General features: G+C 38.3%; 1 protein-coding gene across 1 annotated transcript in view; it reads right to left on the bottom strand.

The window, feature by feature from the left end:
- Oxct1 (3-oxoacid CoA-transferase 1) overlaps window positions 1–17970 on the bottom strand; it is a 131528-nt gene that overhangs the window by 10373 nt on the left and 103185 nt on the right. The window contains exons 14-16 of the mRNA XM_005325615.5: window positions 16035–16124; window positions 5122–5202; window positions 2045–2146 (exon numbers count right to left, since the gene is read on the bottom strand). Coding sequence (XP_005325672.1) covers window positions 2045–2146; window positions 5122–5202; window positions 16035–16124 — 273 coding nt within the window. The remainder of the gene's footprint in view (window positions 1–2044; window positions 2147–5121; window positions 5203–16034; window positions 16125–17970) is intronic.

The following is a 17970-nucleotide window of genomic DNA, read 5'->3' on the forward strand; positions in this document are numbered from 1 at the left end:
ACACACACTGGAGGAGGTGTAAATTAGCACCACCACTGAGGAAAACAGTGTGGAGGTTCCTCAAAAACAACAACAACACAAAAACTTAACAACAGAACTATCTTATGGTTCAACAATCCCACGACTGGATATATATCCCAGGAAATAAAATCTCTGTGTTAAAGAGACATCTCTACTCTCATATTTACTGCACCAATATTCACAACAGCCAAGAAATGGAAACAACCTAGTGTCCATCAGCTGATGATTGAATAAAGAAAATATGGTACATCTACACAATGGAATACTATTCAGCCATAAAATGGATGAAATCCTGTCATTTGAGACAACCAGCATAGAAGTGGAGATCACTGTGTTAAACGAAGTAAGCCAGGCACAGAAAGACAGGTACTGCATGATCTTATGCATGAGAGGGATCAAAAAAAATTGGGTTCAATCCCCAGCACCACACACACATACACAAAAGTTGTTCTCACAGAGGTTGACAGTAGAACAGTGATTCCCAAAGGCTTGAGAGAGTAGAGGAAAGGAAGTGATAAAAGAGATTGATAAATGGGTGCTGAGTTAGAGTGAGACAAGAGCAAAACGTTCTGGAGTGCTATTGCACAGCAGGTTGACTACAGAGAATGATAATGTGCTTCATATTTCAAAAAGATAGAAGAAAAGATTTTGAATGTTTCCAACATAAGGAAATGGTGTTATAAGAAGTAGATATATTTATCCTGCCTTGAACATTACAGAATGTAAACATGTAGTGAAACATCAAACAACATGTACTGAAACATCAAAAACCCCATAAACAAGTACAACTTTTATATATCAGTTAAAAACAATTATAATGAAAAGAAGGAGTGGTACTAAAATGTAAGAGAGAACACAGATATCTTTCACTGTATAAAGGTAGGAAAATTAGCACTTTTTTTTTTTTGCAAAAGTACAAGAATTCATCTTTTTCATTTCTAATTTACCCACATGAATTAAAATAACTAACTAGGGTCTTCTATTGTATATTCTTGTTAATATACATTGAAAATTCTATGGATGTTAAAAATGCTACCTGACAAAGAAGTTAACTCTTCCACATTGAAAAGGAAAGGAAAAAAAAAAGATGAAAGAACAACAGCTGATTAAGAACTGTTTGTAAATACTTAAAGTGTAAACAAATCCCTCTTTTCTACCTTGATGAAATTGGAAAACTAATTAAAGATGCGCTTTCCAAGCAAAGTATTACTGGGAGACTTCTTTTTTTTTTCCAAAGGGAAACTCAGAAAAGGTTAATAGACAAAGACCTTGGTACAGAAACACTTATTATGTGGATAATGAATTATGCAACTTTTGTTTTTAAGAAATTTGTTATGCACTGATAAGTACAAGCCAAGCATGTAGCACGCATAAAGTTATATGGAATCTACGCATGACTATCAAATAATTGTTGTTAAATTTGTTTCTTCAAGATGGGCAGTTGCAACATGAATGTATTTTCTTCTCCTTGCAATAATATTCCATTTTAAATAGTAGACTGGTTCTTTAAAAAGGGTCTGAGAATTGAATCTTTCCTCTGTTGTTTCAGAGACGTTATTACTTTTACTTTGGTTAACTTTAAATGGACTCAGTTGTCCATTAAACCACTGGGTTTAAAAATAAGGAAGCATAATTTCTCCACCTGTGGCTCACACTTTTGAGTTAATCAAATTTAACCACCGCTGACATATACTCAAAGTACAGTGACACCCCCACCCCCCGCCCCCCCTGCAGGGACTTTGCAGCAAGTAGCTTGGAGCTCAAACCAGCCCTGTTTCCAATAGCTTCTGCTGGCTCCTCACTCTCCTGCTTCAGACTCCTGAGCCAAGCCCTGGCCCATGAGTCAGAGCAGGGCTCCTGCTCCCTCCTGCTCTCATGGGCAGGCACCCTTCCTTCCACTGTTGTACACTGCAAAGGTCAACTCCCAAAATGATCACAAATTAATGGTTCACGTCCTGTAAACACACATCCCGGAGCCTGTGATGTAGCACAAAAGGCTGGGTTAGCTCACAGAGACACTTACAGCAAAATCACACCCAGTGCTCTTTTGTATGTCGTCCACTGTCAAGCCTTCCCAGAGCTCGATCAGAGTCAGCCCTTTCTTACTGTCCACATCAAACACAGCCTGTGGGAGACAAGAAAATGACAATGACAATTTTCATCACCATAATTATTTTACAGTACAAAACAAATAACCTCCCGAGTTTTTTTAAAAGACAGACAAGATCTAGGACAAAAGACTCTGAGAATCAGCAATGAAAAAAAAATGTCAACTTTAAGCCTATAAATGAACGTCAACTCCCTAATCAGCAATTAGATGCAGAACACTATTGGTGTCGAAGAAACAACTGTTTTGACTCTTGGTGGCATTTGTTAGTATTGTAACCCACCCAAGACTAACACTTTTGGTGAAATGATCTGAAGAAAGAAAAAAAAATGAAGAAAGGGAAGGAGGGAGGCAGGGGATACCTGAATGGAGAAAGGAGAGGGATGATTAAGAAAAAATGTTGATAAATGGTATTGGGTGAAGAATTACAGGAAACAAGATAGGATATTCTGAAATGCCTAAAGGTAATATAAAAAAAAAAGAGTTATCTTGGCCATGAAAAACAAGAGAACCAGTCCAGGTAACCATTAAACTATGAACTGTTAAATCGCTCCCTTTAAAATCTATGAAAATACTTACATCCCAAGAGGAGAGTATGAAAATCTCCTCCGGTATGCAAATCTGATGCAAATCAAATGAAGATGCTATGCTCAGTGCAAGAATGAGACACCATGCTCAGTGCAAGCATGAGACACCAACGTCACCTTGAACATTTAGTTGCTACATTCTGGTCTAAAGTTCCAGGTGCTGGTAGTGACAATTGCCACAGCCTAACCTTAGTGGAAAGGAAGGCATTCAATATGACCTTCCACCTCAGCATTCCTGTCTACTGATGGGAAGCACTAAGCACAAGAACCGCTTCCCTGTGACTTTTCCCCCTACTTCTGCAGTGCTCCTTCAGTACGTTAGGCACTGTTCCCTCTTTGAGTTCTCACGGTTAGCTTCCTCTTTCTCAGACTTGAATGTTACGCTTCCCAGATCTTTCTTCTACTCTGGACTTAATTAATTCAAACATTATTTGCAGGCTGAGAATCTTTGTTTTCTTCTTTTTTCCGAGTCCAACTCTGAACTGTCATTTTTAACGCTCCTGGCTAGAAGGCTAATATCAGGACACACAAACATGTATAGGAAAGAATGTTGCTTTTAGAGCTGGATGAGAATTACAGCTCTGCTGCACGACAGCTGAGCACCTCTTGGTGAACCTGTCTTTGCATCTATAGGCATGTATCACGAAAAACACACTCCCCAAGACTGTGATACAGTCAGATACAATAAGAAAACACACTCAAAGTACCAGGCCAGAGACACAGCAAGGGCACGGTACAGCCATGTTCTTACTCCTAAGCAGCTTAACTCATCATTTCTGTGTGAACCCAAACTCTAAAATGATTACTATCTGCAGGTGATTGATATTTTCCCCTAGAAGCAAAACATCCCAGGACCGGAGATGCTTGCCTTCCCTCTTTGCTTAATAACCTGAGACATTATATTGAAAAAGGTAGTTTACACTTAAGAGGAAATATTTTAGCAAATATTCCTTTTGTTTGCACATTTTTAAAATGCTCCTTAAAAAGAACTATTTTTTAGCAGAAATGTGCATTGGTAATTTACCAATGTCCACATATTCCGTTAACTTACTTCATCTAAAATGACCTTTTTTTTAATGGACATTCCCCTTTAGAGAAAATGTGTCTAGAGTCCTATTCAAAATTATTTACTTGAATTATGAAAAACTGTAAGTTTATAAAAATGGAACAAATAAAAAAAAAGGACTTCTGGATTATGTTATTAAGAGCAAGCACAGAGCTGATTTAGACAGATTTAGGCATAGTGAATATAAGGTTTCAGTAATCAGGGAGATTAAACTTACAGCAAATTGACTCATTGCTTTAAAAAATTTTAGCATCTTTATCAACCCTTAATTATTTCCCATGATATATTAGAGAGCCAACCATCTATTATTTTTAAAAAGAGGGAAACTTACTTTAAAAATATTTAGGAAGATTTCCACTTAGTTCTATAAGCTATAAATAAAAACTTGATAAAAAATGAAGACTAAAGCCTAAAAATGACCATGAATTATTCTATTATGAAGAATAATTCTGGGCTGTGAGCTGTGGTGCATACCAATAATCTCAGCTACTCGGGAGGTTGATGTAGGAGAATCACAAGTTCAAGCATGAGCCCGTCTCTAAATAAAAAGGGTTGGGGATGTATCTCAGTGCTAGAGCACCCCAGTATTCAATTCCCGATACTGATATAAAAAATACTGAATCAAGAAAGTGCCTCCTTTCCAGTTGACTTATGGGAATTCCAACATCTCAACACCTGAAACTCAAATCTGGAACAGAAAGATGACTGCAATGCTTCTCTGATCTGAGCATCTCTAGGTTGTACCAATGGCCAACGTTTTCCATTTAAGAAGAAAATTCTAGAGAGGCACTGAAATAGCTGGTGTGTTTTGAAGTCCCCCTATAAGAGAGGCAGAAAGCACTCAAGGAACAAATATAGTTCTTGGCTCAGTGTAGGGTCTATACTGTAATGTGCACCCAAACGATTAAAACTCAATTTTGACTGAGCTTCATAAAATGAAACCCAACAATTTGCACTAGGAAGTACCAAACCGGGAAGGCAAGGCAGTAAAGTAGGAGTCATGAATGTGCCCTTAACTCTGCATATATCATCCAGCTTGACATCTTAATAGTCAAAATGTAGGGATCAATAAAACTCCTCTGATGATATACTCTCAGTGACCAAGGATAGCAGTTCGATTTTGTGTGTATCTATTTCCAGAGAGTTGCCCATGAAAAATTTTACAATTGGAAACATTAAATTGATGAATTTTGCTATTCATTTTACCCACAGACTCAATTAATCCTATGACTACTGATGTCATACACTTTCAGGAGGTAATAAAGAATTCTAAAAATGCTTCTAAATAAAAAAGGCTGTGGCGGATATTGGAGGGAATAAAAAGGACCAAGGCTCCCTACCTTCTCTGTAATGATGCGGTTGACACACTCTTTGCCAGTCAGGGGCAACGTACATTTCTCCATGATTTTGTGGACATTTCCCTGTTTAAAAGAAAGCAAGCAAGAAAGAAACATCAGAACAAGAAGTTAGGGAGAAATTCTCATTTAGAACTGATGTGACCATGAGACATACAGGAACTATCAGAAAGACTGTCCCCTAGGCACAGGCTATCTTAAAATTTTTACACAGGTAAGATTTGACTTCCTTTCTGGAAGCAGCATCTGTCCCTAAAATAATTTAGGGACGGTGCTACATGAACAGTCAAAGGCATACATGATTTCTTTGGGGAAAAAAAAAACCCTGCCACAAATTTGGACTCTTGGGCCTTGGGTCTTCTGATGTGCAATCTCACTTCTAATATCCAGCTTATTTTTTCCTTTCAGGGAATGGTCTCTAGGAAAACATGTGAGCAGCTATCTGCCAAGTATTGAAAGCACACATAGAACATAAAAGCTAAGGTCCCTTTTAAAAATAATACATTTAATTTCATTCATTAAAATGCAATACATACCCAGAAAATAGCAGTATCTTGTCTTTCTACCCAACAGAAATCCATTCCTTTTTCTTTTCTTCTCTTTTCCCCTCATTTCCTCTATATTTCTATACATTTTCTTCTTAGATCCACATTTAAAATTATGTTTACCTCGCTATTTGTGTCTTGACTAATTAATTTTATTTATTTATTTTTACTATTATGTGGTGCTAAGGATTGAACCTGGAGTTTTGTACATGCTAGACAAGTGCTCTATCACTGAACAACATCCCCAGTCCTTGGCTAATCAATTTTAAACATTACCCACTGCTTTCTTACCATGGTAGAAAAGGACTTAATTCTCTTACAAATGCTACTCCCACCCCCTACTGTCCCCTCCATCATTTTCAATTCTCCCATCTGAACATGTCACAATTTGTAGTTAACTCCATAGTCAAAATTTACATCATTCTGACCTATGACCATATAAAACTGATCACTGCTGGGCCACGTGGTGTAGCATATTATGATTATAGTTACTTTTTTACACAGCTCTTTGCTCTTCCTGGAGTCTGTCTGAGCTTCTGTTTGCTCATTACTGAATGTGAGCTGGTCTAAATGCATATTTTCCAACTTTCAATTAGCCACAGTACCCTTTCTTCACACATAAAACAAAAAGCAGGATTGAGAGTGGAAACCAGCTTTCTGACTTTCAGATAATTTTCTTCTGATTGTGATTAAACTCCTTTTTAAGTATCAAGCACCAGGAACCTAAATTGCTACTTCCCTTGAGACTGAAGTCTAACTGGTCACACTCTGGATCTTCTCTTAAAAATGGCAAATGCTTCTACTGCTCCCTTCTAGATATAAGCACACCACATACCATGTCACCATTGTCTTTAGCCATCTCATTTTTAACCCACTGGAATACTTACCTGCTACCTAGTTTATATCTCCCCCGGAACTTGCATGAGACCAAGTATATGATCAGAGGCAATGAATTTCTGATAACTGTGTTAAATTAAGATTTTACTTCTTGAGGTAACCAGTTAACTCTGAAACGGCATTAATTTAAAGGTTTTGGTGTACTTACTCAGTGTGAGGCATAGAAGGTATTCAATAGGTTTGGAGTGAAAAAATGAATGAATGAATAGCAAAGGAAAGAGAAGTCTACTGGACATCTTGGATGGACTTTTAAAAATGGACAAACTCTATTATCTTAATTCATTCAAAACTAGTGCTAAATACATATGAAATACACAGACATCATACAAGAAAATTTAGAGATATAGAAAGAGAACTTTACTTTCAGTTCATTTCTAATTATCTATTTTCCTTTTGAGATTTCAAATCTGGCACATATCATGGAAGCTAAATTGAACAGATGATATTAATGATGAATATTCAAACTTCTACAGTTGTCAGGTCTTCTTACGTTTAATATAGTTCCAATAAGGCACGTCACAATGAATTCCAAGCTTGACTTCAAACAGGGTGAACAATCTGTAGGCCTCTGAAGAACATTTTCTGCAGGGAACTCTTAATATTGTTCTCATTATGTGAGCAAGGTCTACAGTACCCTTTCTTCACACACATCTGATGTGAAAGCAGCCACTTGGATTTTAATGAACAACCAATTTCATTTTAGGAAAAATCATGCTTTTCGACTGATAGCATCAACTATGTCCTATGATAGAGACCTTTTATAGATCATTTTCTGCATAAACAAAATGGCACAGTGGTAAGAAGTATGTGCTAGAGCCAAAGGACCTGACCCTTTTCCACACTATCTGTGCAAGATCCCTGTGCCCATGCTTCCTCATCCACCTTTTTTCACATAGTTATTGATAGAATTAAGTGAAATTCAACTGTCTGGTAATTAGCAAGTACTCAATAAATGTTAGGTGGTATGGTTCATATACTTTATATTTAACATTTCCATACCTACCCAGGGAATTCTAGGTCCTTTGTGAAGTAATCTGACATAGAATTACACAGAAAATGGCCTAAGCACAACTCCCGAGACCCACAAAACTAACTAAAACATGATTCATATTTGGAGGCAAACTGTAAAGCTTGCCTAGGAAAATGGCGTCAAATATAATCTCCTAGTTAGAACAATGTAGCCAGATGATTCCATTCACATTTAGCTCCAAGACATAGCAGAGATCAAGGGAAGAGAGAAAATGAGATGCAGAAAGATTTTAAAATGTCACAATTGCAATATTCAACAACAGATTAGCTATGAAGACAAAATACGGCTGACTCCCACTTTAGCACGCTGCTCTAACTTCGTGGGGCTGAGCCTTCCAGGGTGGTGTGGCAGCTGCATATATTAGTGATTCACAAAGAAGGAACAATTGCTGAGCTTATAGCGTTTAAAAATAAACCCTAATAAAGACAGGCAGTAGAGTGTGGCAACAAAGAACACTATGTGAGGAACCCAAGGACCTAAACTTTGCCATTAGAAAGCCAGAAAGCCATTCTCTGCACTGAAGTGTTCTCTTGAAGTGCCTCATCCTCCTATGCAATCACTGTAGAAATCAAATGGAATGTTCTGGAATCTATATAGCAAAATCCAGGGTTGTGGGGTCTTGTCCATCTTTATCTTTCCTCATTTTTCTTGCCTTCCTGTAGGAGAGATGTCAGAAAAGGCAGAGGAGTGGCAAACGACTGTTATGAGGGTTCCTCATTTCAGCCTGCTATTGTTCGTCGACTTCATCACAACCTTGATGAACACTTAAATCCATTTCTTCCTTCTGCTTCCCTGGTTTCTTTCTTTCCCCTTCAATGGTTAGAGGCCTCATGTAAGACTTGTACTGACAGCATTTTAATTCTTTAGATGTCTGTATGAAATCCTAGACCTACATTCTACAGTAACGTACAACCCTGGTTAAGTGATGATAAATCCCCTTGCTATCATAACAAGGTCCAATGCTATCACAGAGAACTTGATCCCAGAGAGCAAGCTCTCTTTTGTATAACAGAATGATTTTTGCATTTGATGTTAATGGTTCATTGACCTGAGGCAAGTATATAAGCTTTGTTTAAGATGCTGCTTTATATAAAAACTCATTTCACACTCATCATCTGTGTTAGGTACTTCCTACATGTGGCTGCAATATATTTTTGTCTTTCAGGAACCATCTTTAGGAAAGTCTTAATAATCAACTGCACAGAAGACACAAATTCTAGAAATCAGTTGTTCCTAAAAGAACTAAGCCCTTGTTAATGCTCACTGATAACCTGGAACATGACCACCTCACGTCCCATCACCCTAGATTCAAATGGTACCAACTTCCTATCTATCTTCAGGACTTGGCTCAGGTATTATCTTCTGTGAAGAATCTTCTCCAATATCTCCTATCTGCTGCCTGCACACCAGTGTCCCAAGGGCATCTCTGGTCTAGAGCATCCCTCCCTCTTGGGTGCTTCTGTGCCTCCTTCTCCCACTACCCGTGTTGAGACTGTTGGCGTACAACCACCCTGCAATAGTTCTAGAGCTCCCGGAACGCTGAGACCATTCATCTTTGTATCTGCAGCCATCAGTAGAGCTCTGGCAACACAGCGATCAATAAATTCCGTCTGAACATTACATTTCTAATTCAAGGAACTCCTACAGAGTTAGAGCTATGAAATACCGCAGGACTACATGCCTCCGGAGCACTAGAGGCTGCTTTCTAGTTTTTAGATGAGTACTTGTCCATTCCCAGCATCTCCAGGAGGAGCATGGCTGAGAGAAGCATGTGAAGAGGCTCACAAGGCTTTAGGGAGACAGATGAAGTCATGATCAAGGGAAGAAGAAAAGATAATCCAGGACTGAAACAGGCAATATGCAAATTTAAAAGGGCAGATGAAAACAGAATGAATTATCCTACCTCTTACACCTGTTCCTTTTTAGTCTTCAAGGTTTGCCATAATCTGCTAAAAAGAGAGGCTACAAGGGCTGAACCTGCTGAAACTTCGCCTACACATGGAAGCCAAGGAAAGGCCTCTATTAGGACTCGCCAAAACATCACAAGAGAAGGCTGACAGTCCCTGTTCCTGGGCCTCTTCCTTCACTCCACTGATTTTTTTTAAATACTTTTTTTAGTTGTACATGGACCCAATACCTTTATTTTATTTATTTATTTTTATGTGGTGCTGAGGCGCAAACCCAGTGATTCATATGTGCAAGGCAATGCTCTACCACTGAGCCACAACTCCAGACTCTCTCCCCTAATCTTAATGCTCAAATCAAATGAACGTACCCGCAAATATAAAATATCAGGAAATATTGTATTAGAAAAATCCATGACTGTCACCTCACTATGATGACTGACTGGTAACCAGAAGAGAGAAATGGAATTTGCTAAATAAAGAAAATCAAGGTAAACAGAATAAAAGGACAGAATGAAATGACTCATACTGAGTTCATCCTCATGGGATATTTTTGGCCTTTATACAGCACCTACTCAGTAGAGATTCTGGCAATCCACTGGGGACTTCGGTGGAGAGGTTCAGCTAACTGAGAGAACATTTGCAGTTACAAATGATCTTTATCGCTCATGCAATAACCGTTTGTGGTTACTGGGAATTCACAAGGGAAAAACTAGCCAAATGAGACAATGGATACAGCAAGCCATTTCCCTGAAAATAGTCTTCAGGGTTTTGAGGTCTTAGAATAGAAGGCCCTTTTTCTTCACTATGACACAAAAATCACTATAGCAGCTGAGCCTTTATCTTCTCTGTAAAGGTTGCATCCTGGGGTCTCTAATGTCCAGAAGGCAGAGGTGACAAGAAATCACTTTCCCCTTCCAATCATGCATTGGTAAGCCACCTACGAAAGCTTCACTTAGCATTATTTTTCTTTCCATTTTTTTTTAAAAAATGTGAGTACTCATGCACATAAACGCAAAGTTATGGAATTTTAAGTTATGAGCTTAACTGAATTCTGGAAGACAAGTGTAAGAGCCCTCTGGCTGTTTGTGTTACACCTTTTCATTCCACAGAATAATGTTTGGGGGGGGGGAGAAGGCATTTGATCACAAGAGCAATTAAAAGGTAAAATTATGTAATAATTTTGATTTTTTACTTTCATTTTTTGGTGGTACTAGAAATTGAACCCAGGGCCTTGTACATGCTCTATCACTGAGCCACACACCCTTATCCTGCCAGGCTATTTTTTTTTAATAGTCAATTTTTTTTCCCCCAAATGGATCCTAGCTACTATATTGACTAACAAACTACAAAAGAGTAATAAGCTTTGAGGAATGAAAATAAATTAAACCAGTTGAAACTATATTAATTAGGAATTTCTATTCCTAGTCAAGGAATACTTTATTTACCTTGGGATACTTTTCAGTGTAGCTGACAATTATCTCAGGAATGATTCCCAAGAAAGGATTAAAACAATAAAACTTTCTCTTTTTTATTTTTAGTAATATATGTGGTCTGAAAAAATATAATGAATAAACTTGAATAAATTTTTATGATTGTTCTTCACAGAAAATAAAAGAGAAAATGGTCTTCAAGATTTCTTTAAGAGACCTGTGCTACTAGACACTGATTAAACTAAATCAGAAAATCATTCCCTAAGATTTACTCCCGCCTTCTTAACAATATAATTATGATTCTTTTATCCCTTGAGAATCCAGACCTCCTACTGTAATAAAAATAAAATCTAAACCTGTTTTAGAAATGCAGGCCTTATTTATATGTTCTCAAAAATAGGTGGCCAAGATTCTCTTGTTTACAGTAAATGACAAGTGTGACCGTTTCTTTGCTATTGTGCTCTGGAAGTTATACTCTTAGGAATACATTTCCAATACTCAAATCTGAGAACAAAACCCTTGTTCTATGTTGTTCATGCTGATGATATTTGCCAGAAAACTTTAGTAAAAGAAAATTGAGACCCAGAGGTAGGAAGCACACGTTTGGTTTGGTTTGGGTCTTCATTTTCTGCTGCACTTTTATCAGAATATTTAATCCCTGTGGAATTCAGTTTGTCCGTCTTTGGAAGGGAAATAGTAAGACACTGCCCTGTGTCTAGTTCTCCATCCCCTGCAACCCCGCTCTCCCTCTCAAACTCTGCCCCCACCTTTCAGCCCTGCCTGGAAGTGCTCCACACGTCCCACTGGAAACTCTTCATTGCTTTGCACCCTTCTTTCCTAGATGTTAATTCTTCTTTTCTATGACTCTTTCTCCAGGGGACTCTGAGCTGCCTAGAGAAAGGACCACATGTCACCAGCTTTTATATCCTCAGACCCCACAATATTACCAGCATATAGTAGGTCCTCAATGAATCAATACATTCATATAAGGAAATTCTATCAAATTTCAAGACAAAGCAACAAAAATATCCCTTTGGTCATTCATACCATCTATCTAAATGCAGGCATCAGACAGGTGTTGTAACAAATTTTTCACAGAGACTTAGAAATCAGGGTTCTTGGGGTGGGATCTGTCTGTGAGAAGCCCAAGGTAGGACAGTGCTTTGTGTACAGTGGTGCTCAGTAAATACTTGTTGGCTCCATTAAGGCCATGTTAACTGTGCTCAGTGAAGGGAGGGGCTAAAGATCAAAAGGCGGCATGGGTGTCTTCAGACAGGGACTGGGAAACCACCACTTCTCTATTGGGCAAAAAGAGGAAGAACATAATTGGGTGAAAGGATGGATACACATGGGAATGTGTTAGGAGCTGAGGCGGTTCTGAATCAACCCAGCAGAGCTGTCTGATAGGTAGTTAGAAATATAGTTCTAGATCTCATCAAGAGAATTCTGATGTGGGAAAAAAAAAAAAAGATTATGGAGCCACTCAGTGAAAAATAACAGTTGCTCCAAAAATAGTAGATGGCACCTAGGAAAGGTGTAAGTGGTAAGAAGACAAGGGGGCCGAGGATGGAGTTCTGAGGAGTCCTGGCAGGAGGCTATAAAAAAGGACAGGGCACCAATGGACCCCAGCTGGGGTGGGGGGCAGCTTTGCAGCCCTCTGCACATGGCTTACAACTTGGAGCCCAAGGCTGCTGCTCTATTTAAGCCCTTTATCAGATGGATAGAACAAGGACTAAGGAAGTCTAAAAGTCATTGGTTTTGTATTTAAAGGACATGACTCCGAAATTAGACATCAGAAATGTTCAAATCCCATGGAATCAAGCCTGGTGGCATGAATGTATCTATATGCAGGGGAGTTTGTCCCCGGGCTACTATATGCCCTGGTAAAACTTGCAAGATTATAAGAATGGAAGAGAGAAAGGTAGGTACTAAGGGCACAACTGTATTCTCGGATTGTGTTCCTTTAAGCATTTTACTAATATCTATCTCACCAAAGCAAGAAGGAATTCAGCCCAAGAAAGCAAGGGCAAAGAAAGGAGTAATCCTAAAACCTGAAGCTTTCTGAAAAGAACAGACCTGGGAGCTGCTGGTGCAGAGTCAGTTTTGTAAAGAGGTGGCACAGTTCAGCATGATGATCACAGGCAGGACCAGACTGAATCAAAGTCCTAGCCCTGTCCCTTACCTGGACAAGCTTCTGAGCCGTCTATATCCTGATAGTCCTGAATAATGAATGCTTCAGAGGGTCACTGGGAAACTGAGACTAAGCTTGTGTAGCCCCTGCCCAGCACCCCACACAAGGGACCAGGGCTATCACTCCTTTCTGCCCTTCCTTTCCCTCCCAGTTTTAGAGGGAAGAAGATGGGACGTACGAAGAGATGGGAAAAAAAAAAAAAATGCTCCCTTTTTTTTTAATGCTCCCTTTTTTTTAAAAAGGGAGCATTAAAAAAGAAAAAGAAATAAAAAACCTGACTACTTCACAATTTTGCCTGGAACCCTCATCTCTCAGCCTCAGTGAGAATTATGTTACATGGCCAGTTTGATGCCTGCCCTTGTCATGCATCTGAGAGTCACACATCTGAAAGGTCATCTGAAGGCAGGGGTCAATTGAAAGCAGCACCAGTAGGCAGCCAGGTTTGGGGGTTCTAGAAGTTGTTGGTCCCTACCCTAATGAAAAGAGCTGGTTGCAAAGGCTTCCAAGGAAAGAATTTCCTTTCTCTTATTAGAACCACTACAAAAAAGCATGCTTTTAAAGGTCAGGCAATGATGTATTTATAAATAATCTGCACCTGTAATTCTACAGATGAGGGAAAAGAATGAAAAGAAAGCTACACCTAAAAAAACTGGTGGACAGGTCCACCCACTCACAGGGAAAAAAAAAATTGTTGGCCCAAGAATATAATATTTCTTTTCTCAGGTTTTAAACCTTCATTGCAAATTTTTCACTCTCATGTCTTACGAAACACTAGGCATCATTCCCTTCGGCTGTGAACTGGTCATTAACTGGAAAGGTTACCAAGAGTGAGGAGCCTCCTCTCTGCCTCCATTCCAACCTATAGCCAAGTAACAGATGCAGGAAAGATGTGGCACAGTCCCCTTGTAGCCTAGAGCTGGGCCAGTGTCCATACGTTCAGGCAGATAATACTGAACAGCAACAGAACAGGTAGGTACATAGGTAAAATTTTGAGGGTGGTCAGAAGCGACACTGTTGGTTAGTTTTCAAGGTTACCTAACTATTATGTGTGCACAAACCATTACAATTCTTTTAACCACAAGTACATTTTTTATTGCTTTGTTCAAATGAAAGTATCTAGGGAAAAATACCAAACTCCAATTCTACTCTAAAACTCAGGGCTAATTTCCCCTCCGAGAGAAGAAGAAGGAAGAAAAGGTAAAAATATTTATCTTACTTCTGGAGAAAGCTTTAATAAGGGATTTCTGGCTCAAAGTATGAGGTACCATTTATTTTCCACTTTCAGAAATTCTAGCCGAGGAGAAAGAAAAGACTTAGTGGGAGTGAGAGGGAAAGAGAAAAAGACAAAGAGAAAATGTGCTAAACACAGGCTTAATGTTTTGAAAACGAATGCACAAAAATAATCCAAAGTCAGTCAGACTTCAGTGCTTATGCTTCAACACTAAAAGTAACAACAAAAGAGAAGTTGGAAAGAGTTTTCTCCAAATAGACATTATGTTCCAGAAAAGATATAGATTTGATTTGCAAGCTTGGCATCCTTTCACCTCTGAAATTAAGTACTTTGGATGCTTCTGCAAGGCACCTCTCAGAAGTCACCTGCGTTGGCTCCATTTTTATTGTTCCACATTTATGCACCACTGCTCATTCCCACTGTTTACTAAACAATTTATGATAATTCATATTCATTGCAGTTTTCCCAACAAAACCATCTCAAAGCATGCATCGTTTTGTAACTGAATTCCCCCAGGGGAGCCAAATGAAGTGTGAATCTTCCAGCTCCATGATCTTACGCAATGCTGCCTCACTAAATAAAAACAGGACAAATGTACTACAGTGTCCACTCAGATTGGCAGGTCTCTCAGCGAGAACCAGATTTTAAAACTTAAAGATGACGATAAATAAATAGAGGACAATAAACACGAGACATAGAAAATGAAGATGGTACCACCCAATATCAGCTATAATGAAATCAGCAGAAGTTAGTGGTGAAGGTCAGGAAAGTGATTAAGTTAGCTGGTTCAAAGACATTGATTTGAGAACAAGGAAGAAAGTTGTAATTAATGACAGGACAGCTCCAAGGTTAGAAAGATAGGCTTTGGAGCCTCACCCAGGTCTAATCTCAATCCACTTTTACATGACCTCAGGCAAGTGATTTAACCACTCTGTGGTCATGGGTTTGTATACACAAACACTTGCAGAATGCTAACTGTACTGTTGACACACAGTGAAAAGGTCAATAAAGTGTAGCTCTGATTATTATAGGATGAAAGAAGAGAAAGAAGGTTGAAAACGAGCTTCCATGACATCAGTGATTTTTGCCCAGTCTTGGTCGCTGACAAAGCCTAGCTGTGCTTAGCACATATTGGCAATCCATATATAACCATAATTTATTAAAGTAAAATACTTTCCAGAATGAGAACACTTGCTATCACCATGTCCACCATTTTCTGACACCTTCTGGAAATGACATCTTGCAGATCTGTTAAGAGGTCATATTGTCCATCTGAAAACAACTGCTATTAAAACCTACAGTCTGTTGTGCTTCTCATTTTGCACACAGTGAGCAACAACTATAATCATCTTAGAACCAGAATCAATACATCTGCCCCAATATTTTTTTACTGCCTTTGAAGACATTAAAACTTGTCCTTTCAATGTGTATGAAAGGCAATTATTTGAAGAACACCCCTAGATTTGGCTTCACTCAAAGTTAAACAACCATTTAGCCAAATAGCAATAAATAACTACTTTTATTGTCATCTTTCTCTCCAAATTATAATGCTATTACATTGAATAAACTGAGCAAAACAACATAAACCAGTCAGGGACCTTGGGTACCACATTTTGGTGTACTGTGAATTTCCAGAAGCAGAATTAGGAAAGCAGAGTACACGGTACCTTTGCAGAATGCTCCATTGTGACCACCACTTTGGTTTTGGCACTGGACACTAAATCCATAGCACCTCCCATTCCTTTCACCATCTTTCCCTGCAAAACAGAGACAGAAAATAAGTAACTCTATATCTTTCACTTCTGTCATAGGTAGGAGATCAAAATTAATTGCGAGAAGAAGTCACTAGAATAATGAAACACTCATTGAGTCTCCTGGCTTAGCACATGAAACTTCACCATCTAACATTTTGTTAGCCTATTATTCTATGGTTGAAGGACAAAGTTTAGTGTACATATTACAATGCTACTTTTATTAAGCATGGTTAACACAATTTTGTTGATGCGTTATTAGTAATAAGACAATCAGCGGATAAGAAAAATTTTAAGACATTTTCTAGAATTCTGGAAAAAAGTATCAGATTAAAATTTGAATACTCCTGACATTCACTTGTTTCTTTTTAAACACTGATACCACTAAGTCCTTCATTATAGACACTTTCAAAAGTACTCTTGGATATCCTATGGATTAAAATGACATTAGCCAGTAGACTGAGGCACTAATGGTGTTTCTGTAGTAAAAATTAATGTGAAACGTGGATCTAACACTTGTCATGTATCTTGCTCTTGGAAAAATAAAACAAACTGGAAAAAAATATTCCTAGTAAGCAAAAACAGAAAATAGAAGCCGAGTTCAGAATCCTATTTTTGTCTGTCCATTCTGTCATTCATCATACATTTATTAGCCACCTTCTATATACCACATACTCTGAAAAATTCTCACTGTCTATCCCGTCTCCTGGTTACAGAGTTTTGAAAAAAGCAAATGCTTCCAGAGATGATGAAATAAATTCTTACTCAAGTATATTGAAGAGAAATATCTTCTAACATTGAAATTTCCTTAAAATTTTATTTATTTTTTAACCTAAATCCTCCAACTGATTTGACAGTAAACACTCAGATCTGTCTCTCAGCTGTTTTCCCCTAATTTGAGAGCTCTAAGGAGATTAGGAAAGGCACTCAACACTTGAATTTAAAACAGGGTCTCGAATTTCATGATTTCAGAGACATTTTAGATGCCAATGCAACATTAGATGAGTGGTCCAAAGGAAAAGAGCAAAGAGTCACATGCTTTATGATTCAGAGCCGGCCGCTGGATGAGATGGGCGGCAGCAGGCAATCGTTAGCTGGGAGGGAGGTGTGTAGGGTCGTTTCAGACATGTAAGTTTGAACTGAAGCAGAGTATCTGTGTGAAAATCTGTAATTTTAAACTTCTACAAACAATATCTCCATTCTCCATCAGCTGCAACTTTAATAAACTGAGCATCAGGACATTATATTTCTTGATGGTATGAAATATGGATAAGTCAGACATGGAAGTGACCAGTGTCGGTCATAAATCCCTATGCTAAAGTTTGATAGTTTAGAGCACTGGAAGACATGTAAGCAACTTTATTATAACATGTTTCAACCTGTGATAGTAGGAGCATCCAGACGGCCCATGCTCCCAGTGTCCTGAGTGGATTCTAAGCAGGTGAGTGCTAGAAGACAGAAGCAGCAGCAAAGATGACAAAAACAAGCTAGTGTGCTTTAAAAAAAAAAAAAAAATCCCTTGATTAAAATACACCACAGGCAAATTTTATCTCCCATGACACAATGATTACATAGGTAGAATTTATGACAGCTTCTAACAGAAAGCTTGTCCAATTTAGATAAATCTGATGTACACATTTTAAATCACTGTCAATTAGTTAAGAAATATTTATAGAGTACCTACTAGGTACAAAAAAATCTGTTCTAGGAGGAATGTAACACACTTATAAAACATGGTGAAGAACCATCTCTTTATTTCTGGTAAAAAGAATATTCTTGCTTGACTCAATGTAAACGAACAGCCTACATCACTCCAAGAGATTCCAGTGGTTGGATGATTCAAACCCCAAAG

This window comes from Ictidomys tridecemlineatus, chromosome 1, assembly GCF_052094955.1.
Source record: "Ictidomys tridecemlineatus isolate mIctTri1 chromosome 1, mIctTri1.hap1, whole genome shotgun sequence".
In the NCBI taxonomy this organism is placed as follows: Eukaryota; Metazoa; Chordata; class Mammalia; order Rodentia; family Sciuridae; genus Ictidomys; species Ictidomys tridecemlineatus.